General features: G+C 41.2%; 1 protein-coding gene across 1 annotated transcript in view; it reads right to left on the bottom strand.

Moving 5' to 3' along the window:
- DPT (dermatopontin) overlaps nt 1–13643 on the bottom strand; it is a 38433-nt gene extending 24790 nt beyond the window's left edge. Inside the window, exon 1 of the mRNA XM_019918730.2 lies at nt 13301–13643. Within this exon, the coding sequence (XP_019774289.1) occupies nt 13301–13605 (305 nt within the window). The 5' untranslated portion in view covers nt 13606–13643. The remainder of the gene's footprint in view (nt 1–13300) is intronic.
- Between the last annotated feature and the right edge of the window lie 3736 nt (nt 13644–17379).

Below are 17379 nucleotides of genomic sequence, written 5' to 3'. Positions count from 1 at the left end.
GAATCCAATAGTACATTAACAGGATCATACACAATGATCAAGTGGGATTTATCCCAGGAATGCAAGGATTCTTCAATATATGCAAATCAACAATGTGATAAACCATATTAACAAACTGAAAGGTAAAAACCATATGATAATCTCAATAGATGCAGAAAAAGCTTTCAACAAAATTCAACACCCATTTATGATAAAAACTCTCTAGATAGGAGGCAGAGAGGGAACCTACCTCAATGTAATAAAGGCCATATATGACAAACCCACAGCCAACATCATTCTCAATGGTGAAAAACTGAAACCATTTTCTCTAAGATCAGGAACAAGACAAAGTTGCCCACTCTCCCCACTATTATTCCACATGATTTTGGAAGTTTTAGCCACAGCAATCAGAGAAGAAAAAGAAATAAAAGGAATCAAAATCAGAAAAGACAAAGTAAAGCTGTCACTGTTTGCATATGACATGATACTATACATAGATAATCCTAAAGATGCTACCAGAAAACTACTAGAGCTAATCAATGAATTTGGTAAAGTAGCATGATACAAAATTAATGCACAGAAATCTCTTATATTCCTATACACTAATGTTGAAAAATGTGAAAGAGAAATTAAGGAAACACTCCCATTTACTATTGCAACAAAAAGAATAAAATACCTAGGAATAAACCTACCTAAGGAGACAAAAGACCTGTATGCAGAAAACTATAAGACACTGATGAAAGAAATTAAAGATGATACAAACAGATGGAGTGATATACCATGTCCTTGGATTGGAAGAATCAATATTGTGAAAATGACTATACTACCCAAAGCCATCTACAGATTCAATGCAATCCCTATCAAATTACCAATGGCATTTTTTACAGAACTAGAACAAAAAATGTTAAAATTTGTATGGAGACACAAAAGACCCTGGATAGCCAAAGCAATCTTGAGAAAGAAAAATGCAGCTGGAAGAATCAGGTTCCCTGACTTCAGACTATACTACAAAGCTACAGTAATCAAGATAGTATGGTACTGGCACAAAAACAGAAATATAGATCAATGGAACAGGATAGAAAGCCCAGAGATAAACCCACGCACATATGGTCACCTTATCTTTGATAAAGGAGGCAAGAATATACAATGGAGAAATGACAGCCTCTTCAATACGTGATGCTGGGAAAACTGGACAGCTACATGTAAAAGAATGAAATTAGAACACTTCCTAACACCATACACAAAAATAAACTCAAAATGGATTAAAGTCCTAAATATAAGGCCAGACACTATAAAACTCTTAGAGGAAAACATAGGCAGAACACTCTATGACATACATCACAGCAAGATCCTTTTTGACCCACCTCCTAGGGAAATGGAAATAAAAACAAAAATAAACAAATGGGACCTCATGAAAGTTAAAAGCTTGTGCACAGCAAAGGAAACCATAAACAAGACAAAAAGGCAACCCTCAGAATGGGAGAAAATATTTGCAAAGGAAGCAACCGACAAAGGATTTTTCTCCAAAATTTACAAGCAGCTCATGCAGCTCAATATCACAAAAACAAACAACCCAATCCAAAAATGGCCAGAAGACCTAAATAGACATTTCTCCAAAGAAGATATAAAGGTAGCCAACAAACACATGAAAGTGTTCAACATCACTAATCATTAGAGAAATTCAAATCAAAACTACAATGAGGTATCACCTCACAGTGGTCAGAATGGCCATGATCAAAAAACCTACAAACAATAAATGCTGGAGAGGGTGTGGAGAAAAGGCAACCCTCTTGCACTGTTGGTGGGAATGTAAGTTGGTACAGCCACTATGGAGAACAGTATGGAGTTTCCTTAAAAAACTAAAAATAGAACTACTCTTTGGCCCAGAAATTCCACTAGTGGGCATATACCCTGAGAAAACCATAATTCAAAAAGAGTCATGTACCACAATGTTCATTTTAGCACTATTTACAATAGCCAGGACATGGACCCAACCTTAGTGTCCATCGACAGATGAATGGATAAAGATGATGTGGCACATATATACAAAGAAATATTACTCGGCCATAAAAAGAACCGAAATTGAGTTATTTGTAGTGAGGTGGATGGAGCCTGTCATACAGAGTGAAGTAAGTCAGAAAGAGAAAAGAAATACTGTATGCTAACACATATATATGGAATCTTTAAAAAATTGGTTCTGATGAACCTAGGGGCAGGACAGGAATAAAGATTCGATGTAGAAAATGGACTTGAGGACACGGGGAGGGGGATGGTAAGCTGGGACAAAGTGAGAGAGTGGCATGGACGTATATACACTACAAAATGTAAAATAGATAGCCAGTGGGAAGCTATCATAGCACAAGGAGATCAGCTCAGTGCTTTGTGACTACCTAGAGGGGTGGGATAGGAATGGTGGGAGGGAGATACAAGAGGGAGGGGATATTGGGTATATGTATACATATAGCTGGTTCACTTTGTTATACAGCAGAAACTAACACAACAGTGTAAAGCAATTATACTCCAATAAAGATGTTTTAAAAAAAAAAGGCAGGAAGGCAGGAAAGGTAGTAGTTGTTATTATTACTATTATCATAAATATTTGCAATTAAATGGAAAGAGAAGCTACATTCTAGTCTCCACAAAACACTTTCTGTTGGAGCCTACATTAGGAATTATCAAGGTTGAACCCTTCCAGTGGGGCAGTAAGATTAGCCTCAGAAAGTAGATGATAAAACATAATTTGAAGCTCACCTGCTCCAAGAAATCTTCCTTTCTTGACAATTGTAACTCTTGCTGATTTTTCTTCCTCATGATACACTGATGTCACAATCACACATTTCACCTAACATGTACTATCTCTGAACCATCTCATCGTGGGATAGTGCTGGGGTTTTGAAGGTAAACACTGTACCACTGATTACTGGTCCCCCTGCCACAATGATGGGGATATGAACAGTCTCTTTAAATAATGCTGAGTTATATGCTGTCTGCTCTCTTCCTGCCCACATCTGGGTAAGAGTTCTGCTATCTTCTCCATGTCGGGTTTTAATTCTGCTAGTATATAGCAGGTTTCAAGGTGGTGAATCAGAAATGAACTGCTGAACAGCTTCTCTGGATAGAAAGCCATAGGACAGGACAAGGGAGACATAGAAATTCTTCCCAAAACACAAACTCCTGCCCTGTTTTAGAAAAATACAAGCAGTAGAGGCTAACCCAAAGGCCTCTGAGAAGATCCAGGTTATATTATGAGATGTATTTATGTCCTGAGATCACTTTTGGCCTGAGCACAATTCCAGGTCACGCAGGGATTTCAGGCTTAATTAACCACAGGAGCTCCTGAAGTCAATTATTTACAATATTTGTTAACCAAGCGATCTAATACTACCGCTGTGTTATCTGAAATGTGAAAAATATTTGACATTCATATTGTACACTTAATATGTATACTGAATTATATGTTCCCAAAACGAAATGTTACCTATCAGTGGTCTTTGTAACCTAGCAATTTGTATATTTCAACTCCAGCTTTATAATTTACCAACTGTGTGACATTTATCTCTGAGTTTCAGTTTCCAGAGAGTAGTCATTATAGTAAGGATAAATAACTCTTATATAGGACTTACCATGTGCCAGCCATTGTGTTAAGCACGATACCTGCATTATTTATTTTAATCATCAAAACAATCCCGTGAAATGGGCTTGGATAATCAGTTCCCCACCACTACCACCATTTGATGGATAAGGAAACTCAGGTTTAGAGAGGTTAAGTAATTCCCCAAAGGACACACAGCCAATAATACATATATATTATCTCATTTAATTCTCACAACAATTCTGGGGCATTGTCTTTGTAGAAGTAGAAGCTGAGGCTTAGAAAGTTGACATGACTTGCCTAAAGTCAGTAGTGGGGCTGCATTTTGAGAACTATTCTGTTTGTCTCCAAAGTCCATATTCTTTCAATTACTTCAAGATACCTCGAAGAAACACACACATACACACAGAGAGAGAGGAGAGAGAAAGGTATCCTAATTCTGTGGAAATCTCTTATTCATTAGGAATATTATATCTGACAAGTATGCAGACAGAAGCAAATCCCCTACTGGGAGAAGTGAACGTTTACCATCCTATGAGCACAGCCAAGAGCCATTTTGCAAAGCCCAAGTTCCCTCAGACAATTGATTCCTAGATCTCAGGACAGTGACCAAGATGGAAAGTTGGCAAGAATCCTAGATCTGCTATAACTCTATTCTCCCACACTCAACCTTGTTTCCCTCAGAGGTCAATCTTACATAGGTGTGATATCTTCTTTAGCCCAGAACTGACTACAACTTTATTCAAGACCAAAAATACCACCAACATTTAATATTCACCGGCAGCACTGTGGCATCAGCACTGTGGCTTGGGTTCCACCTCTGCACTAGCTATGAGCAGGCGAGTCTCCTAATGCTTCTGAACCGCGTTCCTTCATGTATAAAATGGGGGAAATAGTAATGCTGCCTTGCAGTATTATTGTGAAGATCAAATACGATTAGATCATGAGTAGCACAAGGGCATAGACTGTATGTTATTTATCTTCATAATCTTGGAGTCTGGCAAAGTTTGTGATCATAAACATTTGGTAGTGAATGAATAAGCAAATGAATGTATGACTGAGGAATACTTTATAAACTATAAAGCACCATATCAATTAGGATTAAGATAATAGCACTTATACTTAATGTACTTGTTTCGCTGCTTTTTCAATTGCTTCACTCTTGGCTTTAATTCCTAATCTATGATGCAGGGAGGTTGTTCTGGATGTTACATGAGATCCCTCCCAGTGCTGAGATTTTGTGATTCTGTTACACTCTGCCTTTTAAACTCCCAATATGTACTCTACCAGCCTGCCTCCTTATTTTTTAATCTTTTAATTCTGAAATAATTTTTGAGATACAGAAGATTTGTAAAGATAATACATAGGATTCATGTATGCCCTTCACCTAGATTACCCTAAAGTTATCTTTCATCACTCTGGTGCCTTTATGAATACTAAGAAATTAACATTGTACATCACTAAACTCCAGACTTCATTTAGGTTTTACCAGGTTTTCCATTAATGCACTTTTTCTGTTACAGGATCCAAACCAGGATACCATGTAGCATTTAGCCCGTATGGCTTTTGCAATAAAAAGTTTTGCTATTGTATTTTTAAAAACATATTGGGACATTAAGATTTGTGGGATAATGGAAACCTAATAAAGAATTTATCCTGAGCTAACAAGTGTGTCAGCCATCCTCTGCACATGGTTTAGAGAACTTTAGGAAGTCAAAAAAGATCATCCTGCATGGTGGTGAATGCAAGAAGCCAAAATGAGTTGTGTACAATAAAATTGAGCCCCATATTATAGACACTGGAATATTGAGAATCAAAAATGTAAGCATAAGTTTGTTTCTGAAGTCTGTGAGTCTGTCTGTTTGTAAATAAATTCATTTGTATCATTAGATTCCACATATCAGTGATATCATATGATATTTGTCTTTCTCTGTCTGACTTATTTCACTTAGTATGATAATCTCTAGGTCCATCCATGTTGCTGCAAATGGCATTATTTTATTCTTTTTTATGACTCAGTAGTGTTCCCCTGTATATATGTACTGGGGGGGAGGGATAAATTAGGAGTTTGGGATTAACATATACACACTACTATATAGAAAATAATCAACAAGGACTTACTATACAGCACAAGGAACTCTACTCAGCATTCTGTAATAACCTATATAGGAAAAGAATTTGAAAAAGAATGGATATATGTATAATTGAATCACTTTGCTGTACACCTGAGACTAACACAATATTGTAAATCAACTATACTCCAATATAAAATAAAAAATGGTTTCCCTTGCAGGAAGATCTCAGGCTTCTTTGTTTAGGGCACTGTGAGGTGCTCGATGCACTAACTAGTCTTATTTGGTCTTTTGCTACATATTTAGTGGGGCCCACTATGTGCCAGCATTATTCTAGTGCTGGGCAATATTCTATACAATGGTGAATGAGACAAAGTCCCTACATTCATGAAGCTTATAATCTGAAGGGGACAAACTATAAATACAAATCATGTAATGACAAGAGCACTGCGGGAAACGTAACGCAGTTTGGGGAATAGAGTGTGAGAGACGTTGGTTTAGAGGAGGTGGTCTGGGAAAACTTCTCTGAAGAGGTGAGCACTGTGTGTACTGAATGATCAGAATAATGAATCAGGACGGATTGCTCCGTACTAGACAGAACCTTGGTCTCAGTTAGAATCAGATTATGGAAAGCTGAGTTCCTACTGTAAAAAATTAATAAGCAGAAACCTCAATTAGAGTCAGGAGACCAGAAAGGGGTGCTCTCATACCCTTCAAAGATAGCAGAGCCCAACAGAAGAAGAAAGATTTCCTCTTCTTGCCTGGCAAGAGCTCAGCCAATGAGAGATTGTCATAACGCAACCAATGAAAAGCCATGAACTTTGTTTAATATAGGCCCCCCCCAACTTCCTTTTCCCCTCTATAAAAGAGTTTTCTCCTTTCCATTTTGTGGGGGACTTGTGCATGCCTCACTATAGTTGTAGACCCTAAATTGCAATTCTTTGCTCCTCCAAATAAACCCATTTTTTTCTGGAGTTATAACTGGCTGTCTGTTTGTTTTAGGTCAACATTTTGTTGTTCCATATGTGGGTCCAGTGAAGACCCCCGATTACTCTGAGGCTTGTAAGCAAACAGGTGTGGTACTACATTGAGCTCATTGTTGCTCACTGCTTTTCTAACTGACCCTGGGGTTTGAGGACAAGTCTTTCTCCTGGATCTGAGCTTCATCCTCTTTGCGTTTTGAAGCTCTCCAGGTTTTATTTGGGATCTGTTTTAAGGTTTCATCTTTTTTGGTTAAGACCTTGTTCTGTATGCGACTACTCATTTGGCACTTCGGCCTGATTTTTGAAATCAGACTTATCCAGCTTGAACTGGCTAGCCACCAGCCCATTCCTTCAGGAATAGGGGCTGTTCTATTGGAACTGTGCTGAGCAGCTTCCTGCCTGGCTCTTCCAGGACTAGACTGTTCCCTTAGAACTGGCTGGTATTAGGCCTGCAGGCTGTTTGAGCTATTTGAGCTGCTTAAGTTGTTTGAAAAGAATTATTTTACTCTAGAGAAAAAGCTCTGAGAAATAGGATCCCAGTTATCTAAATATTTTGAGGGTACCCCTTCCCTACAGGGATCCTGGCCCATTTTATGTTTGAAAACCAAGGTCCTTCTTCATGTGCATGTCTAACCAAACTGGACTGACCTAACCGAAAGCAATTTAGAATGGCAATGACCATTATGAGGAACTTTTGAAATTCCTAAACGTACTTTTCTTAAAACCAAATTGGACAACCATAGCTCTAAAATTTCCAAAACTAAATGGAATGCCTATTTCGATTGGTATTTTTAGGCTTCCAAACATTATCAGCAGCCTAAAATTGGATCTTTGCAAAATAAGATTTTAAGATGAACTAAGGTAAACAATTAAAGAAAGGTAACATGGCTTCCAAAGCCTCAGGCTCTTCTTCCTTGGCTTCTCTGTCTCAGGCTCCATCTCCAGCACCATCTTGTCTCACTCCTCCTCCTGCTCAGGTCCCACCTCCAGTGCCAGCTTCCCCCTTCCCTTCTTTTTGCCTGCCTACACATCCCTTACATCCCCAGTTCCCCAATACTAATTCTCTTGCCAGACTTCCCCTTTTCTCTGAAACTCTCCCCACTCCCTTTTCCTCTGAACTTATCAGAACCTATCCCTTTAAAATTAAGCCTTTGGGGGATCCAGAGGACAAACCCTTAATTTCTTATATTTCCTAGACTAACACTGAACTGTGAGTCAAGGTCAGAGATTCTCCCAAAGTAACTGGAGATCCTCACAGATTTGCTGAATTAATATAGTCATTCAGATTTATCAACCTGGTTTCTAAGACTTAACATCAGCTTGTTCATAAGCTTGTAGGTGAAGACCACGCCCAGCATTGAATGAAAACTGTTAGTAGAGGAAAGACCAGCCCACTAACTTATTTTATGATCAGACTCAGGCAATCAATAAGTGACTTTGTTGAGGAATTCCTAGGGCTTTTCCAAAGACTGTTGAATGGAACAAAATTCAGACTTGCACACAAAAATCTGATGAACCTGTCTATGACTATTACAATAGATTTCATATTATTTTTAAAGCAAATTCTGGTCTTTCTTCAGATGTTGATTCCACCCATGTAGCTTGTAACTCTATGTTTAGTCATAGGCTGACCCAGAACATCTTCCTTCTGGTAAAAAGGACCAGGACGGAACAGGAAAATTTGTCCACTCCAGATTTAGTTAATCTGATAAACCAGCTCTCTCATACTTTAACTGAGTCACCTAAAAGGAAGACTGACAAAATTCTTAACCTTCAACTCCAGCAAGTGAAGGCCCTTAAATGATCCCCCACCCACCCCGAGTTTCTGCTATTATTGCAAAAAGTCAGGACATTGGAAAAAAATTTGCTACAAATTTAAGTGCTTTAGGTGCCTTCAGCCCTCTAATCAGCCTTTTCCAACATCCTCCCGGTTCTCAGTGACTAAGCTCCTGGGAACTATAGGAGCTCTTCCCAATCCTCCCTCTTAATTGACTTGAAGAACGTTTCTCCAGATTGGAGATAAATCTCTTCCAGACCTCACTGACACTGGAGTCACACTCCTGGTACTCAACCCCTCTACTGTCAATCACCCCTTGCCTTGTAGCGCTAAAACAATTCAAATAGTAGGGATCTCTAATAAACCTCAAGAGGTTTCTGTCCTTGGACATATTCCCTTTTGTTTAGGCCCTTTGAAAGACACATACCCCTTTCTCCTTAGTTTCTCTGCCCATCCATTTATTAGGTCAAGACTTCTTAGAGAAGTATATAGAATTTTCTTTCTCCCCAAAGGAGAAAGCAATTCTAGAATTGACAGTAGTTATCCAAGCAGCCAACCAGGTGAATTAAATGACTCTTTGACATCTTTTATTTGCTTTGTTTTTGATGGTACCAGAGTTTATTCTGGAAACACTGATCATCTACCCCTATTGAATCAACTACCACCCTCCTTATGGGCAAAATCTACAGCTGATATTGGAAAAAGTCACAGCCCACCTCCCATCAAGATTCAGATAGATCTCTTAAAACCTCTTCCCAGAATTAATCAACATCCTGTAAGTAAAGAAGTCCTTCAAGACATAAAAACCATCTTAGAAGATTACAAGGCTCAAGGCCTCACTGTCCCTTAACTAGTCCCTGTAATGCTCTCATTTTACTGGTGAGAAAACCTAAGGACTTAGAGTTGAGGTTTGTCCAGGACCATTTCACCATTTCAGTAGAAGCTCTCCTGAAAATTCTCATCACACTCAACATTTCTCAGCTGCCTCACTTCATAAGAAGTCCTTTTGTTAGCTGTTCCTCACATCACTCTTTTATGTTGTAATAATCTTAATTCTGCTACTCTTCTCCCCTCTGTCACTGATGAAGTTCCTCTTGACTTCTTAACACTGATGGATCACCTACTGACTCCTTGTAAATGATCTGTAGGAAATTCTTTGGGTAATGTTGACTATTCATGGTTCACTAGTAGTTCTTATTTAAAAGGTGACAATGGCAAATGTTGTGCTGAGTATGCTATTGCAACTTCTTTTGATATTGTTGAGGCAGTACCTTCATCTATGGCTACTTCAGCCTAACAGGCTGAATTATATGCTCTTATGTGGGCTTGTACCTTAGCCAAGGATAAAACTGCCAAAATTTGGAGTAGCTCATGATTTTGGAATGTTGTGGAAGTAACATGGTTTCCTCTTCTCTATCATGCGACTTATCTTTGGTAAATTCATAAATTCAAATAATTAGCTCTAAAACAAGCTACCATTTTGAAATATCTTCTTGGGAATTCTTTGAAGCCCTGGGGAAAAAGTGGATGTCAATATACTGAATGCTCTTCTTCTGAATTCAGACTCCATGTAAAGCTGGTTTGCCTCAAATTAGCCTCATCAAATTTCGGATACACAAAATCTCTATTGACTGTCCATGATGTGCCAAGAATTTGTTTTAGATTTAGATTTGTTTTAGAGTTCTCCTACACTTTCTCCTGTAAGCATCATGGTAACACCCTCTAACAGCTTGTGAGGTGGGTGTCACACTCTTTTCTTTTTTTCCAGAATGAGAAACTGAATGCCCAAGACCACAGAGCTCAGAGATGATAGAAACAGGAGCTGCAAGTCAAAGTTTCCTGATTCTAAGACCAGAGCCCCTTCCACCACACTCCAGCTCAGCCTCACTACAAAATTCCAGTTTCATCCTGTTCCACACAGGACCCACATGTCCTGCAGCCTGGGTCAACCCAGGTTTGAGAATACTCCCCAAGAACAACTGAGGCATGCTCTGAGATGGCAAAATGCCACTCATGGAACCCAGGTAAAGCCTCCAAGCAGTTGTTAGTGAGGGACCAGCATGCACACTTCAGAATCTGCCAACTGAAGAAGTGATTTTCAACAGAGAAACCCTAGCAAAACAGCAGTGTTACAAGTCACTCAGCCATGACGGAAGCACTTTTTAAAGACTGTGCTCCAGTTAGCAAGTGTCTTTAGCAGACCCTATGTACTGTTGTCACATCTGTGTTCAAGATTCCTCGTCCGCTCTTAAAATAAGCCTGAAAGCTAATGTAGTTATACAAGGCAGCCAAATTGCACAAAACTGTCAACTCTTCCTCCGGAACAGATTAAGACCCTGCAGCCAACGGGAAGATATAACTGCTCCCCAGTTTATGAGCAATTTCTTTCCTTCCAGATTTTTCACTGAGACTGGAGTCTAAACTCAAAGCAATAATCATCCAACAAAAATGCCTCTGGAATAATTGAGATCAGTCTTGGGACAGCTGAGTCCTACTGTTTTTCATGTTTGTACATTTTTTACTCTGTGATTAATGGAGGAGGAGATGAGAGAACAGAGGGTGGAAAGGGAGAAAGAAAAAAAATATCACTTGACTCTGCATACTCAAAAATGTGGAAGAAGAGAAGGTGGAAGAGAGATCGTGCCTGTCAGTTTCTCATTCGACTTGCATTGGTCAAACAAAATCATATAATTTCTACTCCCTCTCATACTTTTCTTCAAACAGTTTGGGAGTTAATGACAAACCAGTCACACTCTGGCAAGTTTGCAACTAAACATAATTTGTCTTCTCTCCCTAGCAGGGGTAAACACAAGAATCAACAGAATGAAAGAAAAATCCAACTGTCTTTTCAGAGCCAAGCAGAGGAAAGAGAACTGGAGCCACGGAACCTTGCGAGATCATGCAGTCTGACTGCTCACTTTCCAAATGTGGTGGGAGCCTAGAGAGCTGAACCCGTGGTTCAAGGTCACCCAGCAAGTTGTCTTTAGAACCAGGATCTAAATCCAGGCCTCCTGATTCAGAGCCCAGGGCTCTTCCTTTGGGGCTTAAGAAATCATCTGAGTGTGTTTTGCTGTGGCTCTACAAGGGGAACATTAGAAAGGGGCCCCACCCACATAATAGCCCCCTAAGTTGGAGGACTAGACAGACAGTTGTAATTTGGGCATCCCCATGCTCTGTGCCAGGCAACTGGCCTGGCTACAGGGAACCACTGGAGACTGTCAGTCATTGAGGTGAGAGGCTGGATTCGGAGTCAACCATCTGTCAGAAGGGGGTTTGGATAATTAAATCTGCTCACTAGAGGCAGTGAGGGGGATGAGAAAGGCCCAATAATGGGGCCCCTGACCTGAAGCTGCCTGTGTGACCCTCTTCCCATCCCTTCCACAGGCTGGCTGAGCCCCTCCTCAGTCATGGTAGTAAACAAGCTGGTCCAATCCCTCCAGGGCTGGCTTCTGCTGTGATTTGCAGAGCCCTCCGTCCTCAGGATGAAGAACTGCCCTGAGTCCAGTCCTGTGGCCCTGGCTGTGCTGACTGAGCCCACAATGGGCAGAGGGAGCAGACTCTCAAGTCTGTCTCACCCATCACCAGGGCTAAGCACATACACTTTGGAGCTGAGACTCACTGAATCCAAATCCTTGCTCTACCACTTCCCAGCTGAGGAAACCCCTGATCTCTAGACTGCGTTCTATCTACCTATAAAATGACTTAGAGATTTGTTTTGAGCATTAAATGAGATAATGCATAGAAATCCCCCAGCGTGGTGCTTGCTCAGGGTAAGCACTCAATCAACGGCCACTGTTTTTATTACTGAGAGGTCCCCTCCACCCATCAGTCTTTTCCTCTTGATCTCCCATCATTGTTCTGTGTGCTGCTGGATTTGTTTTGTGCTTGACCATCCCTAACCCCCATTACACCCCATGCATGCTGGGAGTCCTCAAAGAATCTTCTCTCTACAGTTACCATAACAGCAGCCTGCCAGTTGGGCTTCCTCTTCCCCAGGCCAGCCTTCCACAGGGTCTGCTTCCACCCATTCCTCCAACCCACCCAGTGGTCCTGCTTTCATCCTGACTGCTGTGATTAACTGGCCTCACAGACCATAGCTCCTAGGATGGGTTCTGACCAAGTACTAGGGTGAGACAGTCACACCCCACAGTGAAGACACAGGCTCAGACCATTTCCATGTCATTAACCATGGTAGAGTCCAGTCAGAAGAGAACAGTCCTTCTCCCCAAAAGACTTTAGTAAACTATTTCCCAGCAATGAAACCCATTTTAAATTCAGACAGAGAGAAGGACCTTGGTACTCAAAACTGAGAGAGCACATTTAATCGGGGCAGGAGAGAGCTATTTAATTTCACTTCTCTTTGCCTAAGCTTCTTTGACCCTTCTCCCCATTCGTTTGCTCTGTATCAATATTTCTCAAACTGTCTGTGGTGAACGTCCCATTGTTTATTTTCCCCAAACTATTGGGTACCAATACTTTTGTAAAACAGTCAAAATAAATTACTACCAAACTAAAATGTCACTTGGATGTCACAATAATGTTAAATTGCTATAAAGTTCCGTAAATACTTTGAATTTCTGTACTTAACTTTTGGCGAACTGGTAAACGTTTCGCAGACCCCTACTAGTCCTGGACCAAACTGAGAGTAGGGCTGCTTCTGGAAGGAACAGAACCACAGAAGAGTCCATCTGCCATGGACACCCCCCCATTCTGGGGTTTTGCCCTGTAATGCGGTCTGCTCAGCAGTGACCCTGCCCCACCCAGAACATGCAATGGAAAGGTTCCTGGTAGAACTTGCCCAGTCTCTAGTAAGTGCTGTTCCCTGAGCACCAAGCATCCCCCAGTGAGAGGGATATGCTGCGATAATACCGGCCGTGTGCAGCCCGCTGGCTCTTACCATTCCATTCCAGCCCTGTTGATCTCCTCCCACCAGCATTCTGTAGGCTCCCCCAGGCTCTGAGGTGTGGGCATGCAGGCGTAGTTCCACTGTCTGTCAGAACCTTCCTTCTTGTTGAAGATGCTCCTCACGGCCACCACCACCTGCCCATGGGGACACTGGTAGCTGAAGCCCTGCCGGTGCAGATTCACCCACCCATCATCACTATAGTCTTGGTACTGCTGATATGGGTACCCGTAGTCTTCATACTGCCCCCAGGTCACGGTGACCAGTGGCAGAAGCACCCACAGAAGAGTGAGGTCCATGCTGTCTGGGTTTCTGGCAAAAAATGTCACCCTATGTCTGCTGGGCTGCTGGTTTTATACAGCTGCTGCTGACATGTGGCTTCCAGATGTGGGCGAGCAAGCAGGCTCCAACTGCAGTGTGTCATCGTTTAAGCAAAACTTTTCAGCGCCGAGATACTGGCCATAAGTACATTCAGTTTGTTTTAAGGTGGAATTCTAAGAAAACGTAAGGAACATGCAAATGGAAGAAACTCCCTAGAGGAGGAACAACTTAGCAGATAGATTATAAAAGCAAATGGCTTCACACACCTCAGAAACATTCACTTGAAAAAAGGAGCAAATTTGTCCCTCATCTCTTAGCACTTCACTTCTCTCTTCCCTAACCCCCCCACCCCACCACTAGCAAACCCCTGTATTTGTTCTCCAAACCAGCCTTCCAGGACCACACAAATATGCAGAAAGTGATTTCAAAACACCAAAATAATAGGTTGAAGGGTCAGAGTTATTCACATTTCTGCAAGGCTAGATACCTACTTTAAGTTCTCAGCCCAACATCTTTTAACCCTGAGTTATAAGCATGGAATGCCAGTTTGCAGGCTACTCTGAGAATTTTTAAGTCACATATGGAAGTACTATGGGCCCCTAGAGAGATAAGTTGGGCATTATTGCTACATTTAAACATCCTTCTGAGCTGCTGAAATTGGACCCATCTACACCTAGAAACCATGCTCGGCTGACAAATACATCATGAGTTTAATTTGAATAAAGCCACTTTTTATCCTTCGGTGGTTTTCCCCTCTGTGTTGAGTTTTCTTTTTAATGAGGTATAACTTACATATAATAAAATTCATCTCTTCTATATTCAGCATACAGTCGTTCAACCAGTACCATAATCAAGACACAGAACAGTTCCCTCAACCCTCTAGTCCCCTTATGCCCTTTGGTAGTCAAATCCTTCCCAATACCCAGCCCCTGGTAACCACTGATCTACTTTCCGTCACTAGTTTTGCCTTTTCCAGGATGTCAAATAGATGGAATCATACAATATGTTGCCTTTTGTCTGACTCCTTTCACTAGGAAAAATGCTTTCTGGATCCATCCGTATTGTTGTGTGTTAGTGTCAATGGTTCATTCCTTTACACTGTTGAGTGGTGTTCTATGTTATGGTTGTGCTACAGACTGCTTATACATTTACCAGTTGAAAGACATTTGTTTTTCTTTCCCAGTGTTTAGTAGTTATGAATAAAACTACTATAAACGTCCATGAATAGGTTTCTGTGAGAAGAAATTTTTATTTCATTTGGGCAAATACCTAGGAGTGAGAGTACTGGATTAAGTGTATATTTAACTTTGTAAGAAACTACCCGATTTCTCAAGTGCTGAACTATAGTGCATCCCTCCCAGAAAAATTGCAGTTTCTTTTATTTTAACCATTTTCACAAGTTACTAGTTTCCAGTAGTATTTCAGTGAGGTTTTGATTTGCATTTCTATAATGACTAATGATTTTGAGCATCTTTTCATGGGTTTATTGGTCATCTGTCTGTTTTCTTTGGTGATTTAGCTGTTCAAATTTCTTGAGCCCTTTGGGCATCCCCTAAGTGGGTAGTATTTCCCATTTTTCATCAGGGCTGTCCCTCAGGAAGTTTCTTAAAATTGTGGTTGTAGACCAATGATTTCTCAAGCTCCTGTGAAGATTGTTAAAATGCAGATTCCTGGGCTCCAGACCTACTAAATCATAACCTCACAGGTGATGCCCAGGTATCTACATTAAAAAATTCTTCCACGTGATTCTTATTCACACCAAAGTTTAAGAACCACTTTCCTAAAGGAATGTGGATCCAGGGGGAAAAAAATCACACTATGAAGTCCACCCCTTGTCAATTTATAGCACATTTACCAGATGGCATTCAGGCTAAATTAAGGTAACCTTGAAGGAGAAAGTTACACATGGGAGGAAAGCAAACGTGTGTGTATTTGTGTGTGTGTCGAGCGTGTAATTTGCTCTGAGGATGTAGTTATCAAAGGGAGGGGAAGAGGCTCTGGGCTGACTAAGCATGAGTCCCAGTTTGTTTTAGTACCACCTTCTCCAATAACAGGGGTCCCCAACCCCTGGGCTGCGGACTGTACCGGTCTGCAGCCTGTTAGGAACCTGGCCACACAGCAGGAGGTGAATGGCGGGTGAGTGAGCGAAGATTCATCTGTGTTTACAGCTGCTTCTCATTGCTCTCATTACCACCTGAGCTCCACCTCCTGTCAGCATTATGGTGAGTTGTATAATTATTTCATTATATATTACAAGGTAATAATAATAGAAATAAAGTGCACAATAAATAGAAAGCACTTGAATCATCCCGAAACCATTCCCAGCTCCCCCGCTCCCCTCCCCCACCGGTCCGCGGAAAAACTGTCTTCCTTGAAACCGGTTCCTGGTGCCAAAAAGATTAGGGACCACTGTCCTATCACTCCTATCCCTAAGTAACTCCCCAGTGCTGGCAACTGGAGACCTCCAAGCTTAGGGCAACCACTTCGGTTTATGATATGCTGGAGCAATTATTCTCAACCCTGTCAGTACTTAAGAATTACCTGGGGAACTTTTGAAAGACACCAGTGTCTGAGTCTCACCCCAGATCCATCAGATCAGAAGCTTTTGAACCAGGCCCAGACGAGAGTATCCTTTAAAACCTTCCTGTATGATTTGCATGTACAGCCAAGGTTGAGAACCACTACTGTAGAGGTCTTAAAACGGATCATCCTTTTGCTCATGAGTTATATCCTGCATTCTGGATACGTCTTAAGATTTAAAGAGCTCCAAGAGACAATGCAAATCATTGTAAGCACTCATCTTGATCACACGTTCATTTCCCAACACTTTCCAGGCCCTTCCTGTTCCCCATTCTCTGCAGACCTCTTTTATCTTACAGTTTACAGCTTCCATGGCTAGACACCCTGTAATGTGCACAAGTAAACATCTTTAGAGTTTAGTCTAGTTTGGGTATAGATTCTTGTTACTTAGAGTTGATAGCATCCTAACTCATGCAGTGTCGCAGGGGATTCTAGAAACTGAGGACTTGCAGCCCATTGCTAGAAGTTTCCCAGAGACTGGCTGTCCTGAGCAGACATTAAGAATGTACGTTTAACGCATATGCAATTTGCCATGTATTTTCAACTAGGTTATCATGTTATCTTTCTCACAGCCTTGTATATATTAGTGAGGCATTATTGGGATTTGTTTTTCACAGGTGAGGAAACTGTGGTCAGGAACTTTTTTGGTTCAAATTCCTAGGGCCGCAAGGGCATGACCCCCAGGTCTTCTGATTCCTAGACTGTGATTCCTTTCATCATTTCATCAAAACTGCAGTCCACTAATTATATATCAACATTTAGAAATAATTGCCGGGCTTCCCTGGTGGCACAGTGGTTGAGAGTCCGCCTGCCGATGCAGGGGACACGGGTTCGTGCCCCGGTCCGGGAAGATCCCACATGCCGTGGAGCGGCTGGGCCCGTGAGCCATGGCCGCTGAGCCTGCACGTCCGGAGCCTGTGCTCCACAATGGAAGAGGCCACAACGGTGAGAGGCCCGCGTACCGCAAAAAAAAAGAAAATAATAATAATAATAATCGCCAAATAAAATATTGATAAGGTTACTAATATTAAATCACACATAGTAATTAATTTGCACTATGAATTTCTGCTGTTATTGGCAAAGTATGCTCAGTAGGCCCTGGGGAACGTCAAGAACTCAGTATTAGATCAGTAGTTTTCAAAGTGCGGTTCTAGGGCCCGCAGCATCAGCAT

The sequence above is a fragment of the Tursiops truncatus genome, chromosome 1 (assembly GCF_011762595.2).
Source record: "Tursiops truncatus isolate mTurTru1 chromosome 1, mTurTru1.mat.Y, whole genome shotgun sequence".
Taxonomy (NCBI): Eukaryota; Metazoa; Chordata; class Mammalia; order Artiodactyla; family Delphinidae; genus Tursiops; species Tursiops truncatus.
The sequence above is the reverse complement of the archived record's forward strand: the minus strand, read 5'-3'. Positions and strand labels throughout refer to the sequence as shown.